The following is a 21,268-nucleotide window of genomic DNA, read 5'->3' on the forward strand; positions in this document are numbered from 1 at the left end:
ACTGCCCCTTGCTTAGCAATGGAAATTTTGGGCTCGATTGTGGTCGTAAGGACTACAGCTAGTTCTCGACTTAACTACAGCTCATTTAGTGACCGAAGTTACGACAGCCCTGAAAAAGTGACGCATGACCGTTTTTCGCAGTTACGACCATTGCAGCAAACCCCTCGATCACGTGAGCAAAATTAAGACATCTGGCAACTGACTCGTATTTATGACCTTGGCCTTGTCCCAAGGTTCGGTAATCCCCTTTTTGGCGACCTCCTGACAAGCAAAGTCAATGGGGAAGCCAGATTCGCTTCACGACCAGGTTACTAACTTATCAATCGCAGTGATTCATTTAACAACGGTAGCAAGAAAGGTCGTAAAATGGGGCAAAATGCACTTTTAACAAATCTTTCACTTGCCCATAGAAATTTTGGCTTGCGTTGTGGTCGTAAGTCGAGAACCACCTGTACCGGTATTTCAGTTATTCAAAAAGAGGTCAGTCTTTCAAGGCAGGTAAAATCAGGACACAGCAAAATAAATACTCACATACACACCTCCTGTTTTGATACGGGCTACATCAACAGTATTTTGAAAGTGGTGTTTTTCTTATCCTCCCTCCCTTATATGTCTATGGAGATTCTCATATCTTCCAGGTCACGGATGTCCCCAGGGTGCTTTTCCAAAAAGCAATTGGACTCCCTTTGTTTTTTCTTTGAAGACATTTTGCTTCTCATCCAAGAAGCTTCTTCAGTTCTAAAGACAGTACGGAAGAAGCCTCTTGGATGAGAAGCGAAACGTCTTCAAGGAAAAACAAAATCCAGCTGTCTTTGGGGGGGGGGAAAAACATCTTTGGTGTCTCCTCCATCTTACACTCAAGAGCAGAGGTGTCGAACTCAAGGCCCGGAGGCCGTTATTCAGCCCGCCGGGTGCTTAGATCTGGCCACAGGACTGCCCAGGAAACATTGGGAATTGGCCTCTGCCAGTGAAAACGGAGCAGCCCTCCCGAATTCCGTTTTTACTGGCAGAGGGTTGCAGGAAACCATCGTAATGTCAGGGTTCCAAATAGCATCCAAAAGTAAATCAGAGTCCAAGGCAAAGGATTCCTCAAAGTTCCAATTTATGAAGAGAGCCATGTTGGCACATCTGAGAAAACCCGAATCTGAAAGCTTCCCGGTTTTCCCCACCCAGCTGAAAGTTCAAGATCTTGCCCCCACACCCACAAGTCCATCCCATTGGTCCAATCTCCCACTGCAATGCTGGCAGCTTCCACCCATCCAGTTCCGGTCAGGTGCAGAGGTGGAGAGACAAAGGATGACCTTGACTTTCTGGAAAGAATTGTGTTATGGCTACATAGCATCTAACTCCGTACAATCCCCCCTCTAGTTTTCCCACCATAGGAAATGCATAGTAGAATAATAGAAAGTGTGGCAGGCCAAAGATCCAAAAGAAAAGATGGCTGCAGTTCTTACAAGCAGCTGGAAACGGAGCTCGGGAGCCCGTTTTCACTGGCAGAGCGCTCGGGCCACCACAGGTGCCCTGACATGAGTGATGTCAAGTTGGCCACACCCACCCTGGCCATGCCCACTCCACCCCTCCGAGGTCAAACAAAACCCCAATGCGGCCCTCAGTAAAATTGAGTTTGACACCCCTGTTCAAGAGAATCAAGTCCGGGGCAGCCTTGATTTTTCTCTCTCTCAAACTTTCCTGCTTTCCCGGACGAAACTCGTATTTTAACTAACAGTTGCTGTAGATCTTCTTCGTGGTCATCTGGGCTCATTTACTCTTTTTTTTAAAGAAAATCTGTTTCTTCGAACGTAAAGGGATTACAATATAATACAAAAGCAGAGTTGGAAGGGACCTTGGAGGTCTTCTAGTCCAACCCCTTGCCTAGGCAGAAAACCCTATACCATTTCAGACAGATGGCTATCCAACATCTTCTTAAAAACTTCCAGTGTTGGGGCATTCACAACTTCTGGAGGCAACTTCTGTTCCACTGATTAATTGTCCTCACTGTCAGGAAGTTTCTCCTCAGTTCTAAGTTGCTTCTCTCCTTGATTAGTTTCCACCCATTGCTTCTTGTTCTACCCTCGGGTGCCTTGGAGAATAGTTCGACTCCCTCTTCTTTGTGGCAACCCCTGAGATATTGGAACACTGCTATCATGTCTCCCCTCGTCCTTCTTTCTCTTAAGCTAAACATACCCAGTTCCTGCAACCGTTCTTCATATGTTTTAGCCTCCAGTTCCCTAATCCTCTTTGTTGCTCTTCTCTGCACTCTTTCTAGAGTCTCCACATCTTTTTTACATCGTGGCGACCAGAACTGAATGCAGTATTCCAAGTGTGGCCTTACCAAGGCCTTATAAAGTAGTATTAACACTGGCTGGTGCCTCTCTTTAACAGCATTCAAGCCAGAGGTGGTATTCAGCCGATTTGGATCAGTTCAGCTCAACCGGTAGTGGAAATAGCGGGTGTCTGTCCCCACCCGCAGCTCTATGCTGGCCTATTTAGGCACATTTTCAAGCCAAAGCGCATGCATTAGAAGGCCAAGCACATGCATGGAGCAGGCATGCGCTCATATTTGAGAACTGGTAGGGAATGCAAGTGAATACCAACCCTGATTAGAGCGGACATCTTTTTTCCACTAATCAATTTATAGTATTATCTGCCAGATCTATTTGTGGTTCACCATACAGTTCCCTCTTACTGTATGTAGACTCCTTAGGAGCCTCCTTTTCATTGTTCCCTGACAATATACTGTAATTAATAACAATATAGTAGAGAATCTGGTAGTCTGATCCTGGGCTGTGAATATATGTTTTTCTCCATAGTGAGGGGGAGGAGTATCCAGACTGGGTTAACCTTGTCCTCTCATTGATTGGACTGAGTCAGATAAGCTCTTTGGGAACGCCCACTGGACACCAGGTGCTACCCAGTTATCGACTCAGTCCACTCACTGTAACGTGATTGTTAAGGGAATCGGGCTTCCCCATACGACTTTGCTTGTCGGAAGGTGGCAAAAGGACCCTGCAGCTGTCATGAATACGAGCGTCTGGATTTCAATCACACGATCATCGGGATGGCTGCAACGGTTGTAAGAGTGAAAAACGGTCCTAAATCACTTTGTCCAGTGCTGTTGTCCATAAAACAGGCCGTAAACTGTTGTAAATCGAGGACTAACTGTATATTTGATAGAGAAATTCCTGAAAAGAAAGGAAACCACCACTGTTTATGCATTCATGCTGTAGCTGAATTACAGCGTACAAGTAGTTCTTGGGTTACAACGGTTTGCTTAGTGACTGAAGACATGGCAGTTAAAAAACTGACTTCACCATTTTTCGCACTTACGACCGCTGCAGTATCTCTGTAGTCACGTGATCAAAATTAGGATGCCTGGCCAGTGACTCGTATTTATGACGGTTGCAGTATGCCGGGGTCACGCGGTTCCCCTGTTTGCGACCTTCCGCTAAACAAAGTCAATGAGGGAAGCGAGATTCACTTAACAACCATGTTAGTAGCTTAACAACGACCGTCCTTAATATTTAGAATGATGGGGTTGGGGGGAGGGAGCAAACATTCGTTAAGTGGGTTTTGCTCCACTTTTAAGACCTTTCTTGCCACAGTTGTTAAGTGAATCACTGCCATTGTTAATTGAACAACGGAAATTTTGGGCTCAATCGTGGTCTTAAGTCGAGGACTACCTATACAACCTCCCCCCTCCCCTCCCCCATCATTCTAAATACTAAGGATTGGCTTTGTGACTCGTGCAATTTAACCCTTTTTGAACAGGTATATTTTTTCTACCCGTCCAAGAATGTACAGTACATTTCCCTTTCGGCAAACATTTCAGTACATCCTTATTGGGAACCAGTTTGGTGTAGTGGTTAAAGCCACCAGGCTAGAAACTGGGTGATTCGGCGTTTTAGCCTTCCCTTAGGTCCAAGACCAAAACTGGATAACTTTGGACCAGTTCCTCTCTCGCAGCCCTAGGAAAAATGTCAGGACAAACCACTTCCAGAAACATTGCCCCTCCGAAAAAAACCCTGCAGGGAGCTGTCTTTCTTCGGGTTGCCCTCAATTTACGATGACTCATTTAGTGACCGTTTGAAGTGACAGCGGCACTGAACAAAAGTGACTAGTTGCGGCGAGCCCTGCGGTGTTGAAGCTGCTGAGGACTGTTATTATTTTTGTGTGGTTTCAATTGTACTTTCGCTGCTGAGTAACCACAACGCAAAGGGTGGTTTGCAGATCTTTCTTCAGAATTTAATTGCTACGATAGGGTGGTTTTGGGAGTGGATGGGTAATTGCTCCATTTCTACCGTGTTTCCCTGAAAATAAGACAGGGCCTTAATTTTCTTTTGACCCTCCCAAAATAAGCGCTTGGCCTTATTTTCGGGGAGGTCTTATTATTTTTGAGGTGCAGGAGGCGGCGAGCGTAGTTACCTCAAGGCTGCTGTTGCTGTGTTGCAATATTTTTGGGGAGGGCTTATTCTCCATAGTGAAGGGAGGAGTATCCAAGATGGGTTGACCTTGTCCTCACATTGATTGGGCTGAGTCAGATAAGCTCTTTGGGCCATGCCCTGGTCACCAGGTACCACCCAGTTACCGACTCAGCCCCTCAACAGGCGGCTGTGATCATTCCAAGCGCCTGGAAATTTTTTTAAAAAAATATTGAACTCATTTTTAACTGGATTGCATTCGCTGCCTCCTTGCCTGAGTGAATAACTGGCTCTTGGCTGATTCCCTGGCCGGGAAGAGAGAGAGAGAGAGAGAGCACGGGCAGCAAGCCCTTCAGGGCAACGCACAGCCCAGGTCATAAAGAGAGACCTAGGGCACTAATCGAGACTGCGGGCGAGAGGACGTTCCCCTGAAAGCCCCGGGAAGGCACGTCGGAGAGGCTCAGAGCAGCAAACCGCGGCGTTTTTAAATGCAGCGGAGCGCCCTCGCCTGCCTGCGAGTGCCGGAGAGAGTTAGCGTCCCGCAGTAGCTCACAAAGCTCGGAAGAGAGCAGAGGAAGCAAGAGAGAGAGAGCTCTCCAGCGGCAGCGGAAGCCGCACAGCAGTCCCAAAGGCACAAGCCACTTCCATGTGTTCCCAGGGAGAGGAAATTTTTGAATTTGGAACCGGTGGCCATTTTGGAACCAGGTGAGCCAAGATGGCGGTGCCCAGCAGCACAGAGGATACCAGCAAGACTCCAGCCCAGCAGCCAGCAGCCCCACCGGAGGAGCAGAGGAGCAGCTAAACAGGTCAGAGACTGCTACAGAGGCTGCTAAGAGAAGAGGAGGGGGCAGGGCAAAGGCAAAGAGAAAGCACGTCTCCTCCAAGGGGGCCAAAGAGGCAGGCTGCAGCTCCAAGCCCCCAAAGTCTGGCTCCAAATACGAAAGGCGGAGGCACCGAGCCTTGGAGTGCATTTGCCACAAGGCCAGCAGCAAGAAGAGGGCTATCCCTGGCCAGGAAGCTGGGGAAGGATTTCCAGGGATTCTTTCTCCTGGCAGGACTGCAGATGGGGAACACACACACCCTTACAGGTGAGGATTCCCTTTGATACTTCGGGCATTTGGGGGACTGCACAAGGATGCCAATCACCCCCATGCAGCACAGCAGCGGGACCCTTGCCACAGCCCTTCCCGTTCATACCTGCTGGCACGGGGGCGAGAATACCACCCACATCAGGGATGCCCAACTTCCAGGATATGATGATGCGGGCTTTCCAGCAGTTCATGGCAGCAACCTTTCAGCAGCCACAGATGCAGACCCAGGCAGCCCCCGTGCCTAGGGTCTCGGAAGGGCTAGAGACTCAGGAGGAAGATTTCCCAGAATCACCCGCCTCTCCCAGGGGGATAGCCATTCGGATTCCGAAGAGGGCGAAATCAGAGGGGGTAGACTCTCTTGAGGACAAAGTCATGCCTCCTCCCAAACCTACCTTCTCCGGATTGTTCCAGCCCTTTTTGTACAAATCCCTTCTGTTCAAGACCAAGACATCTGCCAAGCTTGGCAACCGGCCAACAGAAGCCCCGGTACAACCCCAGGGGTTTTCAGCGGAAAACATTTTCGAGGAGCAGGCCATCGAGGCAGACACGGTGCCCACATGAAAGACATGATCAAGCGGCAATCGGCCTCCCCCACGGCAGGTTTTTTTTTACAAATAATTCAAGGTGGTAAATATAACCAACACAACTTCCTCCCAGGTTCACCACAACAGCAACAACCCTATGGGGTGGAAGGTTGGGCTGAGAGAGAATGACTATTCCAAATTCACCCATCTGGCTCTCATGGCTAAGGCAGGACTAGAACTCCCAATCTCCTGGTGATTGGCCCAAAGTCACCCAGTCAGCTTTCATGCCTAAAGCAGCAGGATTAGAACTCACTGTCTCCTGGTGACTTGTCCCAAGGTCAGCCAATTGCCTTTCACGAAGCCTAAGGCAGAACTAGAACTCACCGTCTCCTGGTGATTATCCCAAAGCCACCCAGTTGGCTTTCATGCCTAAAACAGGAGTAGAATTCACTGTCTCCTGCTGATTGGCCCCAAGTCACCTAGTCAGCTTTCATACCTAAAGCAGGACTAGAACTCACTGTCTCCTGGTGATTATCCCAAAGCCACCCAGTTGGCTTTCATGCCTAAAACAGGAGTAGAATTCACTGTCTCCTGCTGATTGGCCCCAAGTCACCTAGTCAGCTTTCATACCTAAAGCAGGACTAGAACTCACTGTCTCCTGGTGATTATCCCAAAGCCACCCAGTTGGCTTTCATGCCTAAAACAGGAGTAGAATTCACTGTCTCCTGCTGATTGGCCCCAAGTCACCTAGTCAGCTTTCATACCTAAAGCAGGACTAGAACTCACTGTCTCCTGGTGATTATCCCAAAGCCACCCAGTTGGCTTTCATGCCTAAAACAGGAGTAGAATTCACTGTCTCCTGCTGATTGGCCCCAAGTCACCTAGTCAGCTTTCATACCTAAAGCAGGACTAGAACTCACCGTCTCCTGGTGATTATCCCAAAGCCACCCAGTTGGCTTTCATGCCTAAAACAGGAGTAGAATTCACTGTCTCCTGCTGATTGGCTCCAAGTCACTCAGCTGGCTTTCAGGGAAACGGGATATTTTTTTTATTTCTTCGCTTTCTGTGTTAAGCATGGGAAACATTTCATTTTAAACCTGTTTGCGCTGGAAACGTCACAAAATGTCCCTTGGACCAGGGGTCTCCAACCTTGGCAAGTTTTAAGACTGGTGGACTTCAACTCCCAGAATTCCCCAGCACAGCGCCGTGATGGGATCATGGGACTGATTGTTTTGAGAAGGCGACAACGTTTTACTTTTAAGTAGGTGAAAACCGTGGGCACCTTCAGAGTCGGTTTTCCACCAGATCGGTGCCAGTATGATACATCCAATAAAGCTATTCCTTTGAGGAATCCACCTGCCTCGGAGTTTTGCTTGCTGTGGATCTATTACTTGGAACCCTGACATGGGCAACTTTAAGGCTGGTGGACTTCAACTCCCAGAATTCCCCAGCCAGCTTTGCTTTAAAAGCAGGATGTTCCCCAAATGTTTTGCACAGACCTGTTTCTGAGACAACTTGAGCAGAAACAAGGAACTCTTTCAGTAGCATCGTATTTATTTATTGTTTTTATCCCTCCCTTATTATTTTTACAAATAACTTCAGGAGGTAAATATAACCAGCACACCTTCCTCCCTGTTTCTCCACAACAACAACAACAACAACAGAAACAACCCTATGGGGTGGAAGGTTGGGCTGAGAGGGAGTGGCTAGTCCAAATTCACCCATCTGGCTTTCATGGCTAAGGCAGGACTAGAACTCACTGTCTCCTGGTGATTGGCCCCAAATCACCCAGTCGGCTTTCATGCCTAAGGCAGAACTAGAACTCAATGTCTCCTGGCGATTGGCCCCAAATCACCCAGTCGGCTTTCATGCCTAAGGCAGGACTAGAACTTACTGTCTCCTGGCAATTGGCCCAAAGTCACCCAGTCAGCTTTCATGCCTAAGGCAGGACTAGAACTTACTGTCTCCTGGTGATTGGCCCAAAGTCAACCAGTCGGCTTTCATGCCTAAGGCAGGACTAGAACTTACTGTCTCCTGGTGATTGGCCCCAAATCACCCAGTCGGCTTTCATGCCTAAGGCAGGACTAGAACTTACTGTCTCCTGGTGATTGGCCCCAAATCACCCAGTCAGCTTTCACGGCTAAGGCAGGACTAGAACTCAATGTCTCCTGGCGATTGGCCCAAAGTCACCCAGTCGGCTTTCATGCCTGAGGGAGGACTAGAACTCACTGTCTCCTGGTGATTGGCCCCAAATCACCCAGTCGGCTTTCACGGCTAAGGCGGCACTAGAACTCTCAGCTCCTGGTGATTGGGCCCCAACTCACTCAGCTGGCTTTCAGGCCCGAATACTCCTTATTGGAACCACGTGGCCCATCCCCCAATTCGCCGATTAAAGGATTTGAGACCGGGTGACATCCGCTCAGATGCATGGCATTTCTCCAGCGCTATTCTCAAAGGCCTCCTTGTGAGCACAGAGGCGGGGAACGAGGTTCTTCCAGGGTGTGACTGGACAAACTGGAAGCTGGGCTGCTCAAACTAAAAAGAAAAATGAAAAGAAAAAGAACCCTTTCCAACATGTGATGAGTGGCAGGATAAGCAGTTGGGGAGAAATGGGTGCAACCAGCTCGACAGGCCAAACATGAACAGCAAAACTCGCTTGGCAGATTTCGCCGAAGGTTCGAAGCTTCGGAGGGCGGCCGGTGGGGGACGAGCAGTTGTCAGTGACTCATTTGTGGTCTCCAATGTTGGCAGACAAGCAAAATGTGTCCTTGGTTGAAACCTTTCCCCTGACTTGGTTAATCCACCACTTCCAGCCACAGTTGGGATCAGGACATCCCAATTGCTATCCATCAGAATAGAGCCGGGAGGGACCTTGGAGGTCGTCTAGTCCAACCCTCCCTGCTCTAGCAGGAGTCACTGTACCAGTGATGGCGAAACTTTTCGGCACCCAGAGCCCAAACCGGAATGCATGTGCGTGTGCTAGACCACTGGGAACCTGAAGGCCAGCTGGCCAGGGAGCGCACGCCTGTTTTTAGGCTGTTTTTCAGGCCTTTTTCTGGCCCAAAACACAGCCTGAAAACTGCCCCCAATGTAGTAGAAAACAGCCCCCAAAACAGCCTGTTTTGGGGGCATTTTTTAGGCCATTTTTCAGAGCTCTGGTGCCCGCCGACCAGCTGCCTGGTGCACAAAAACGGCCTAAAAATGACCCAAAAACAGGCAGAAAACGGTCCCCAAAACAGCCTGTTTTGGGGGCGTTTTCAGGCCCTTTTCTGGGGCTCTGGCGCCTGCGAAGACCAACTGGTCAGAAACCAGAAGAGCAGCTGGCAATAGTGCGCATGCCCACAGAGAAAGCTCTGCCTGCCACCTCTGGCATGTGTGCCATAGGTTCGCTATCAAGGCACTATACCATTCCAGACAAATGGCTGCCCAATCTCTTCTTAAAAGCCTCCAGTGATGAAGGACCCAAAACTTCTGAAGGCAAGTTAATTGGTCAATTGTCCTCACTGTTAGGAAGTTTCTCCTTCATTCCAGGTTGCTTCTCTCCTTGATTAGTTTCCATCCGTTGTTTCCTGTCTTGCCTTTTGGTGCTTTGGAAAGTAATTTGACCCCCTCTTCTTTGGGGCAGCCCCTCAAATACTGGAACACTGCTATCAGCCCCTCCCCCAGTCCTTCATTTCTCAAGGCCAGCGATGGCAAACCTTTTTTGGCTCGAGTGCCATAAGTGGGGGGGGGGTCGTGTGCAGGCGTGCCGTACCCATAATGCAATGCGAGACCCACCCACCCCATTTTTGCATGCTTTTTTCGCCCTCCCCAGGCTCCAGAGGCTTTATAGGAGCATGGGGAGGACGAAAACAGCCTCCCCGGCCCCCCTGGAAGCCCTCCGGAGGCTTCAGGGACCTTCAGGAGCCTTCCCTGAAGCCTCCGAAGCAGTCAAAATGACCCTCCAAGCAAACCGGAAGTCACTTATGGTTTGCTCGGAGGGTCGTTTTAAGCGCTTCGAAGGCTTCAGGGACCTTCAGGAGGCTTCCCTGAAGCCTTCGTAGCGCTCAAAACGACCCTCCGAGCAAACAGGAAGTCCCGTTCACGAACTTCCAGTTTGGCCATGGGACCGTTTCTTTTGCGCTCCGGAGGCTTCAGGGAAGCTCATGAAGCCTTTGGAGGGCCTGGGGGGGGGGGGAGAGGCAGAGGAGGCTCTTTTTGCCCTCCCCAGCCTCCTATAAAGCCTCTGGAGCCTGGGGAGGGCGAAAAATGGCTTTAAAAAAGGGTGAACTCAGCTCATGCGCCTCGCATGCCCTGACAAATGGCTCCGCGTGCCACCTGTGGCACACGTGCCATAGGTTCGCCATCACTGCTCTAGGCTGACCTTAACCAGTTTCTGCAAATATTCTTCAGGTGTTTTAATGTCCAGGGCTTTAATCATCCTAGTTGCTCTTCTTTGCACATTTCCCCCAAAGTCTCAACATCTTTTTTGTAACGAGGTGACCAAAACTAGATGCAGCATTTCCAGGTGTGGCCTTAACTAAAGATTTATGAACGGGTACTAATACTTCACGTGATTTTGATTCTATGCCTCTGTGTATACAACCAAGGATTGTGTAAGTGAGTTGTGCATGATTTTTACAACCTTTTTTCCCCTATGGTTGTGTTGTGGCCCAGCAGCGGCCGGCTGAGCTGTTGGTGGACTCTGACAGCTCAGACCATTGTGGGACTGCTCTGGAGGGTGAGGAAGACTCTGGAGGGTATTTGGAGTCAGAGCAGGAACTAGAGAGGCCTGTTGGCCACCAGGTGGCATCTGAGTCGGGGAGCAATGAAGAGGAACAGAGGGAGGTTGTCCCTGATGTGCGTATGCGTAGAGCTGAGAGGAGAAAGGAACAGCCGTAGAGACGACAACATAGAAGGAAGTAGGGACAGCTGGCTAAGGTTGTGGCCCCTCCCAAAGAGTTTATAGGTGGAGCGACGAGAGGGGAATCTTTGCAGGAAACAACAGTCCATTTTACTAGCCGTTGAGAAAGCATTCCGTAAGTTTAATCTTGGTTTCTTGAAGATAGCTTTCTAGGCTCCTAGCCAAGGGGTGGTTTTATCTCTGTAATTAGTCGTGGCAGACAGCCAAGCCTGTGTCTGCATATTCATTGGAATCACGGGACAGAACAGGTTGTTATGTGAATCAGTGCAGTTGTTAAGATGAATCATGCAGTTGTTAAGCAAATCCAGCTTCCCCCATTGACTTTGTTTGTCGGAAGCCGGTTGGGAAGGTCACAAATAGTGATCATGTGACCCTGGGATGTTGCAACTGTTGTTAATACACCCTGGTTGCCAAGCGTCTGAACTCTTATCATGTGACCGTGGGGATGCTGCGATGGTCGTAAGTGTGAGGACTGCTTGTAAGTCTGGTTTTTTTTCAGTTTTTAACTTTGAACGGTCATTAAACAAATGGTTGTAAATGATGGCTTGAATGCACAAGCCGAAAAAGTTAATACGATCCTCGGTTGTATAAATGGAGGCACAGAATCAAAAGAGTAAGGTTCTACATTTAGGCAACAAAAACAGAATGCACAGGTACAGTATAGATGATACCTTGCTCAACAGTAGTAACTGTGAAAGGGATCTTGGAGTCCTAGTGGACAACCATTTAAATATGAGCCAGCCGTGTGCAGCAGCTGCCAAAAAAGCCAACACAGTTCTAGGCTGCATCAACAGAGGGAGAGAATCAAGATCACGTGAAGTGTTCATGCCGCTTTATAATGCCTTGGTAAGGCCACACTTGGAATACTGCATTCAGTTTTGGTCACCACGATGTAGAAAAGATGTGGAGACTCTAGAAAGAGTGCAGAGAAGAGCAACAAAGATGATTAGGGGACTGGAGACTAAAACATATGAAGAACGGTTGCAGGAACTGGGTATGTTTAGCTTAAGAGAAAGAAGGACTAGGGGAGTCATGATAGCATTGTTCCAATATCTCAGGGGTTGCCACAAAGAAGAGGGAGTCAAACTATTCTCCAAGGCACCTGAGGGTAGAACAAGAAGCAATGGGTGGAAACTAATCAAGGAGAGAAGCAACTCAGAACTGAGGAGAAATTTCCTGACCGTTAGAACAATTAATCCATGGAACAGAAGTTGCCTCCAGAAGTTGTGAATGCCCCAACACTGGAAGTCTTTAAGAAGATGTTGGATAGCCATTTGTCTGAAATGGTATAGGGTTTCCTGCCTAGGCAGGGGGTTGGACTAGAAGACCTCCAAGGTCCCTTCCAACTCTTACTATTGTATTATTGTAAAACCGCGTGAAGTATTAGTACCGCTTTATAAATCCTCAGCAAGGCCACGCCTGGAATCCTGCATCCACTTTTGGTCACCGCATTACAAAAAAGACGTTGAGACTTTGGAAAACGTGCCAAGAAGAGCAACTAAAGATGATTAAAAGGCCTGGAGACAAAAACGTATGAAGAACATGTTCAGTAACTGGGTATGCCTAGTCTAGAGAAAAGAAGGACTAGGTGTGACGTGATAGCAGTATTCCAGCATTTGAGGGGCTGTCACAAAGAGGAGGGGGTCAACTTATTTTCCAAAGCATCAGAAGGCAAGGCAAGAAGCAACGGATGGAAATTAATCAAATGGAGGAGCAACCTGGAATTAAGGAGAAACTTCCTAACAGTGAAGGTAATTAACCTGTGGAACGGCTTGCCTCCAGAAGTTTTTAGTCCTCCGGAGCCTTCTGAAGGTCACTGAAGGCTCCGGAGGACTAAAATCGGCCCTACAAGCAACCCAGAAGTGACTTCTGGTTTGCTCGTAGGGTCGTTCTTTGCCCTCTGGAGGCTTCAGGCAAGCTCCTGAAGCCTCCGGAGGGCCTTCAGGGGGCCGGGAGGAGGCTGCTTTCGCCCTCCCCAGGCTCCTGTAAAGCCTCTGGAGCCTGGGGAGGGCAAAAAAGGCATGCAAAAATGGGGTGGAGTACCTGACATGCATGCTGGGATGGGTCGTGCATTGCATTATGGGTGCGGTATACCCGCGCACGACCCCCTTGCGCTCCCCCGCTTAGGGCGCGTGAGCCAAAAATGGTTCGCCATCGTTGGTATAGGGTCTCTTACTTGAGCAGGTGGTTGGACTAGAAGACCTCCAAGGTCCCTTCCAGCTCTATTTTGTTTGAGAGATTAGTCTGAGCTACAGGTTTTACTAGCAAGTCCAGTGATCAGAGACACATACAGACTTTGTCCTGTGATGTTTACACTGTGAGTAACCTCTGTGTGTGCGCACACGTGTCTTACATTAGCCGTGGTCAGGGTCTAAATCCGGGGGAGGGGGGAACAGCATCAAAAAAAGGAGCACGTGTTCCTTAACTTAAGATTGGCACATTACAATAAACCATAATGGGATGATTCCTTTGATTCTGGCTCAAACCTGTTGCCTGGATCCAGCCCGTTTGCTTCTAAACTCTGATTCATGGCTTAGCATGGCCATTATCTATGTGGCCACTAGGGGGCCTTGACAGAACGTAAAGCTGAATCGGGGTAAGACAGGGGTGTCCAAACTTGGGAACTTTAAGACTTGTGGACTTCAACTCCCAGAATTCCCCAGCCAGCATGGCTGGCTGGGGAATTCTGGGAGTTGAAGTCCACAAGTCTTAAAGTTCCCAAGTTTGGACACCCCTGGGGTAAGATAATGCAGGCAATTGAATTTATTCAGCACCCTTTGGTTAAAATGCTTATTGTGTTGTATGAATCTTGCAACAGCAAGGAGCCACAGCTGCCTCTAAACACAACTTGGTTTCTCTGACCTCAGTCTTGGTTCTCCTGCCTCACTTGCCTCATTTAAGTGGGGTTCAGAGCCAGAGGGAAGCACCCCTCTTGCTCTCCTTAAATTTGTGTTCCTGCACTTTACAACTTTAAAACCTGTGGGCTTCCGCTCCCGGAATCCCCCAGCAATTCTGGGAATTGGAAGTCCAGACCCCTTAAAATCGTCAATATAAAGGAAACCTGTATGAAATGTTTTATAGATAGCACTTTGCAGCAGCAAGATTGGCTAAAGTATATAAAAATAGATCTGCTAAATGTTGGAAATGCAATCAATGGGTTCATTTTATCATATGTGGTGGACATGCCCAAAAGTTAAAAAAATATTGGATGACAGTACATGCTTGTTAGGAAAAAATGATAAAGGAGCACATTGATTTGAAACCTGAAATATTTTTGTTGGGCATCCTACCGGAAAAAAATATGATAAAAAGACTACGTATCTGGTAGTACATCTACTAACTGCAGCTAGAATGTGTATTTGCGCAGCAATGGAAATCTGATGAAATACCGTCAGATGAGACTGTCGTTAAGAAAATATTAGATTGTGCAGGAATGGATAGACTAATGCTGATTATCAGAGATAAAGGAGAAACTGAGTATTTCTTGACGTGGGATGTATTTTACCAATGGTTAGATAATCGAAATAGAAGTTCCACTTCTAGCACTGATATTGTTACTTAGTTGGGTCACGAAACATCTGCAAGAAAACAACCAAATGCAGAGAGCTCCAGGGCGCCCTCAGAGTCGTCTTTAACAAGATTTATTGAAGGAAGAGGGAAGGCATTAACAAAAAAAAACGTCATTACGATGACTGGTGTTGCTACTCAGTTCTTGACACATCTTCTCTCTTCCTTCTTTCTCCACATAGGCTCGGCTCAGATTTCCCATTGATTATCCTTATTCGCCGCCTGCCTTCCGATTCCTGACCAAAATGTGGCATCCCAACATATATGAGGTATGTTCTTGTGCCAGGGCTGGATGTTAGCCTGATATCAGCCGCGTTCTTCTCTTGCAAAGGGGATAAAGGACGTCGGTCCCTTTTGGCTCCCTTATGCTCAAGTATCACAGCCGAATATTTGTCAGTGTTCATTTCAATCTTTCTTATTGGGTCTCTCCGGTGCCCAGAGGATCGATCCCAAATCAATCCTAGTTTATATCAACAGAGGTTTACTATTTTTATTGGATTCAATTTATCAGTCGCGCCCTCTCCGCGAAGGGACTCGGGGCGACGTACAATCAAATATAAAGGCATGTGGCATGGAGGAGGTAAATACATCAACAATTAACAATACAAAAAGTAAAAGCCACAAAGTTAAAATAAATAACAATAAATTAATACAATTAAAACAATTAAAATACCCAAAAGATTTAAATATACAATTTAAAATTGCCAGGGAGGTTAGAAGTTCTGATTAAGCCAGGCCGGCTAGTTGGAACAGGTGGGTCTTGAGTTTCGTGCGGAAGGAGCGGAGATCCGTCGTTATCCTGATATCTGGGGGGAGGTCATTCCAGAGGGCTGGGCCCATCACAGAGAAGGCCCTACTCCTGGGCGCCGCCCTCTGGCACTGCCTAGTGGACGGCACCCGGGGGAGTCCCTCTCTGTGAGAGCGGATTGGTCGCAGGGATGTATGGGGCAGGATACGATCCCGCATCCACTATCAAGCTCATGCTGTGTTAATACCACTTTATAATGCCTTGGTAAGGCCACTCTTAGTCTACGGCATCCACTTTTGGTCTCCACAATATAAAAAGATATAAAATATTTATAAAATATAAAAAGTTGATATTCTAGAAAGAGTGCAGAGAAGAGCAACAAAGATGATTAGGAGACTGGAGGCTAAAACATACGATGAACAGTTGTAGGAAGTGGGCATGCCTAGTCTAGTGAAGAGAAGGACCAGGGGAGACATCATAGCAGTGTTCCAATATATGGGGGGCTGCGACAAAGAAGGGGGGGGGGTAAATGTATTCTCCAAAGCAGCTGAAGGCAGGATAAAATGCAATGGATGGAAGCAAATCAAGGAGGGAAGCAACCTAGAAATAAGAAGAAATTTCCTGACAAGGAGAACAATTAATCAGTGGAATGTCTTGACTTCAGAAGTTGTGGATGATGGACATCACTGGAGTTTGTTAAGAAAAACCATTTGTCCAGAACGGTATAGGGTTTCTTCCTTGAACGGGAGATTGGACTAAAATAACAGAGTTGGAAGGGACCTTGGAGGTCTTCTAGTCCAACTTCCTGCTTAGGCAGGAAACCCTACACCACTTCAGACAAATGGTTATCGAACATCTTCTTAAAGACTTCCAGTGTTGGACCATTCACAGCTTCTGGAGGCAAGCTGCTCCACTGACTAATTGTTCTCATTATCAGGGAATTTCTCCTCAGTTCTAACTTGCTTCTCTCCTTGATTAGTTTCCATCCGTTGCTTTTTCTCCTGCCTTCAGGTGCTTTGGAGAATAGCTTGACTCCCTCTTCTCCTGAGATATTGGAAGACTGATATCACGTCAACCCTAGTCCTGTGTGCCGGTACTCCAAGTCTGGGTCATAGGTCTCCTTTTTTAGGTCGGTCATAAGTCAAGAATTCACTGTATAGCCTGGTCTATCTCCTTAAGCCAGGGGTGAGGAACTAATGCCCTTTTATGACTGGTGGACTTCAACTCCCAGAATTTCTCAGCCAGTCATGCTGAGCCATGCTGGCTCAGGAATTCTGGGAGTTGAAGTCCACCAGTCATAAAAGGGCATTAGTTCCTCACTTCCTCCTGAAGCCATGATATGGTACATTTCTTTGACCCGTCTACGTTTGGTGAACATATAATTTATTTACCCATGAGTTAAACCATCTGGATTTTGGGCTAATGCTGTGTGAACTCAGCCTGTGCATAGCGGACACATGATTTATGCATTCCAGACGGGGGACGTTTGCATTTCAATTCTACATCCTCCAGTGGATGACCCACAGAGCGGAGAGTTACCGTCCGAAAGGTGGAACCCTACCCAGAATGTAAGGTGAGTTTTCGTTCCTTCCCTCTTAGCCACATTGAAACATATTATTTTTAAAATACAGATCCCTCCGCTATCAGCCCCCCCTCCCCTACCAGTCCTTCATTTCTCAAGGCCAGCGATGGCAAACCTTTTTTGGCTCGCGTGCCATAAGTGGGGGGGGGGGGTTCGTGTGCAGGCGTGCCGTACCCATAATGCAATCTTCAAAAGGTCTCATCCGGTTGGTATTCAGAGACGGTTGGCCTTGACCAAACCCAAACACAAGCCATCAGCATGCGCAGAAGATGGTGAGAACAAAACTCCCTTCTTGATAACTCCTCCAGTACCAGTAATTCCTTCTCCCAAATACCTTAAACCCCCACCCTCCCTGTTTCTATGGCAGCCGATGGCAAGCAAGCAAAGTAGAGGCTGACACCGCCCTCGTTGTCAGTGCTGGTCAGTGGTGGGTTCTGGATCCCGGTGCAACGGGGCCGGGCGTCCACCACATGAACATGCACACAAATGTGCAGCGTGCACATGCATACTGACGCATGCACCGTACGCTGCGTATGCGGAAGCCCTGAAAACCTCAAATACCGGTAAGGAGCGCGGGCAGGCAGGTGGGTCCTCCGGAGCACCGTACCAGAACGGTACCTGGTGCTCCCGGCAGGCACCGGTACACCCGTACCGGCCGTAACCCACGACTGGCGCTGGTAAGCTGCGCTGTTTTTTAGCTCTCCGCTCACGCACAGCAATCCACTTTGCCATGCGAATCAGCTGAGCTAAAAAAACACAGGAATATAGGACAGGGGACAACCAAGGCGGGAGGGCGGGGCCAACCAGAGGTATTTGCTGGTTCTTCGGATTACTCAAAATTTCCGCTACCGGTTCTCCCAATCCGGTCCGAACCGGCTGAATACCACCTCTGCATGTGACTCTGGGACAAATTGCAAGCGGCCATAAATGCAGGCTTAGTACTTGAAATGCGGTCATGGCCCCTGGTGGGAAGTTAGCCATCATAATTTCAGAAATGGGTCCTAAGTACAGGTGGTCCTCGACTTACAACCACAATTGAGCTCCACATTTCTGTTTGCCAAGTCAGACCGGTGCGGCGGCTTGCAGTGCCCCGTTATAGAACTCTTCATGCCTGCTAAGTGAATCGCTGCGTTTGTTAAGTTAGTTGCACTTGACGGTTGTTAAGTGAATCTGACTTCCCCGTTGACGTTGCTTGTCAGAAGGCCGCAAAAGGAATTCACATAAACCTGGACCTCCTGCCACCGTCATAAATACGAGTCCGTTGCCAAGCGTCTGAATTTTGACCGTGTGTCTGTGGAGATGCTGCAACGGTCCTAAGTGTGAAAAACGGTTACAAGTCACTTTTTTTTCCACTGCCATTGGTACTTCAAATGGTCACTAAAGTCGAAGGTTACCTGTGACTTTTGACTGGTCCATCGTAACTTCAAATGGCCATCGCACGTAGACTTATATACCGCTTCACAATGCTTTACGGTCTTCCCTAAGCGGTTTAGAGAGTCCGCCTGTCTCCCCGAACAATCCTCATTTTATCGACCTTGGAAGGATGGACGGCTGAGTCAACCTTGATCCAGTGAGAATTGAACTGCTGGCAGCTGGCGGTCACCAGAAGTAGCCCACAGTGCTGCATTTATTTATTTTTATTAAAGGTTTTAACAAATTTTACAAATATTACCCCTTCCCACCCTCCGATCCTCCCTCCCCCCAACCTCCCAGAGCAAAATACAGGGTATAAACTTTTAACAATCATACGCTAACATAAGCTAACTTTAACATCCTACCTCCTCTTGTGCTTTAATTCCCCTTTTGTTAAGCTAACTTTAGGTAAATTGTAACATTCCTTGTGCCTTCACTCATAAGCTAATTGAATTTTTTTAGTCTGATATTTGTTTTCAATATAGTCAATCCATCTTCTCCATTCCAACTTATATTTCTCATCCGAATAGTCCTTCAAATATGCTGTGATTTTGGCCATCTCTGCTAGGTTTACTACTTTTAGCATTCATTCTTGAATAGTAGGCAATTCTTCCCTCTTCCAGTACTGCACCACCAACAATCTTGCTGCCGTCGTTAAGTTCAAAATCAAATTAGTCTCTATAACTGTACAGTCTGTAATTATACCTAACAAAAACAACTGGGGAGTGAACTTTATCCTCTTTTTAAGTATATTTTGAATAACCCACCATATTTTTATCCAAAATGCTTTGACTTTTTTGCAAGTCCACCATATATGATAATACGTAGCATCAGCACAATCACATCTCCAACATTTAGGTTGTAAATTCGGATACATACAAGATAACTTTTTGGGATCTAAATGCCATCTATACAACATCTTATAAAAATTCTCTCTCAAATTCTGAGCTTGCGTAAATTTTACATTTCTTACCCAAATCTTTTCCCATGTTTCCATCATTATTGGCTCTTCGAAATGTTGTGCCCATTTTATCATACAGTCTTTAACTAACTCTGTTTCAGAATCTATTTCTATCAGTATATTATACAACCTTTTTATATGCATTTGACTCTGGTCCCTAATTTGCCACAGTGCTGCATTCTAACCACTGTGCCACCCCAGCTCAATTTATCGTCACTAAGCGATCAGTCTTAAACCAAGGACTACCGTGTTTATCCAAAAATAAGGCTCAACTGGAAAATGAGCCCTAGCACAATTTTTCCAGATGCTCATACTATACTGTATTTTCCCATGTATAAGACGATACTTTTTCTTTAAAATATTTACCGCATTTTTTGGAGTATAAGACGCACCAAAGTATAAGACGCACCAAGATTTTGAAGAGGTAAATTAAAAACAAAAGTTTTTGCACTCTGCAGGCCTCCCAAACCCTCTGTACGCCTTGTCTTTTGTGAAAATGGGGCATGCAGAGAGTTTGAGAGGCCTGCAAATTGCTCCTGGGGGCTGGGAGGGGCAAAAACGAGTCAGTTTTTGCCCCCAAAAAGGCCATGCATAGCCTTTAGGAGGCTTGCAGAGTGCTCCTGGGAACTGGGGGGCAAAAAACGAGCAAAAAACAATCCATTTTCCGTTTGTTTTTGCTCCCAGGAGCACTCTGAAAGCTTCCTAGAGGCTATGCACAGCCATTTTGGTGAAGGGGACAGGGTTTCGGTAGGCCAAAAATGCTGTATTCAGTGTATAAGACGCACTCAGATTTTCACCCTCTTTTCTTGGGAGGGGGGAAGGTGCATCTTATACTCTGAAAAATACAGTACCTAAAAATGGAGTGGCATCTAATACATAGGAGGAGCCACGGATAACCTTATCTAGCCTCACAAGCGAAACGTCCAATTGCTTAAAATATTGATTTCTGAATTTTGGGTAAGAAAAGTGTGTGGTGGTGGTGGGAGGGAACCTATACATGGGAGTATCTTAATACAGTAAGCCTTACCTCCCAAAATAAGCCCAGTTAAGATCATCAGCCCAGTGGATGCATTAAGTACCATACTTCCCCGAAAACGAGACCTAACCGGCAAATAAGCGCTAATGTGTCTTTTGGAGCAAAAAATCAATATAAGACCCGGTCTTATTTTCAGAGAAACACAGATATCTATACTTAAATTAAGCTGCCTTATTTTAAGACGCTATTCTTTTTTTCAAATGTTTTCCCACATCAGAACAATTCTTCTTAGTGTCATCTCACTCCTGAATGAACCAAACACTTTCTCTCCTGCAAATGTTGACGCTTCGGTGATGTACAGAAAGTGGAAAGAGAGCAAAGGGAAGGATCAAGAATACACGGACATCATCAGGTTGGTAAATCACCCAGTTTTGGAGATGAGCTTTGGTCATTCTGCACATCTCCCAGGCCTGCATTTGCTACAGTTAGTCCTCGACTTACGACCCTAATGGATTTGCCCCCCATTACGGCCATAAGTCGTGACTGAACTGTTTTTTCATTATTATTACTTTTTTATTGCAGTGGTTGTTAAGCAAATCACCATGGTCATTAAGTGAATCATTAAACGAACCCATTGTTTGCCATTGGGACATTTTTTATTGAAAGCCAGAAGCAAACTCAGGTTTTTTTCCGGGTTGAAGAAAGTGACATTACCGTTGCCCGGGAGGGATGCCCAGTTGGGGGCGTCTTTCCTGTTCCCAGCAGGGCCTGGAGCTCCCTCCCTCCCACAGCAGCACCCAGGTCCAATGTTCCCTCTAAGCTGCGCAGCCCCGCACGTAACAAGAAAACTCCGCGCAGCAGTATCCAACTGCCATGCCGTGTTTTTTAATGTCTTAAAATATAACTGAAAATATCCCCCCCTCCCTTCCTCCTCTCTCTGCACCGAACTCTCCTCCAGCGGGTGAAGTCAAGGAAGACTCTGCCCGGAGACCGATGACGTTGCAGAAGGGAGAATTCCCATTGGTCCTCTGGGGCTTCGTCGGTTCCTGGGAAAATGCGATTCGCTGGTTGTAGCCTGCATTTCT

General features: G+C 47.2%; 1 protein-coding gene across 1 annotated transcript in view; it reads left to right on the forward strand.

Moving 5' to 3' along the window:
* CDC34 (cell division cycle 34, ubiquitin conjugating enzyme) overlaps positions 1-21,268 on the forward strand; it is a 39,771-nt gene that overhangs the window by 13,489 nt on the left and 5,014 nt on the right. The window contains exons 2-4 of the mRNA XM_081960286.1: positions 14,686-14,772; positions 16,727-16,824; positions 20,461-20,595. Coding sequence (XP_081816412.1) covers positions 14,686-14,772; positions 16,727-16,824; positions 20,461-20,595 — 320 coding nt within the window. The remainder of the gene's footprint in view (positions 1-14,685; positions 14,773-16,726; positions 16,825-20,460; positions 20,596-21,268) is intronic.

Source organism: Natrix helvetica, assembly GCF_964273705.1.
Source record: "Natrix helvetica genome assembly, chromosome: 1".
Taxonomy (NCBI): domain Eukaryota; kingdom Metazoa; phylum Chordata; class Lepidosauria; order Squamata; family Natricidae; genus Natrix; species Natrix helvetica.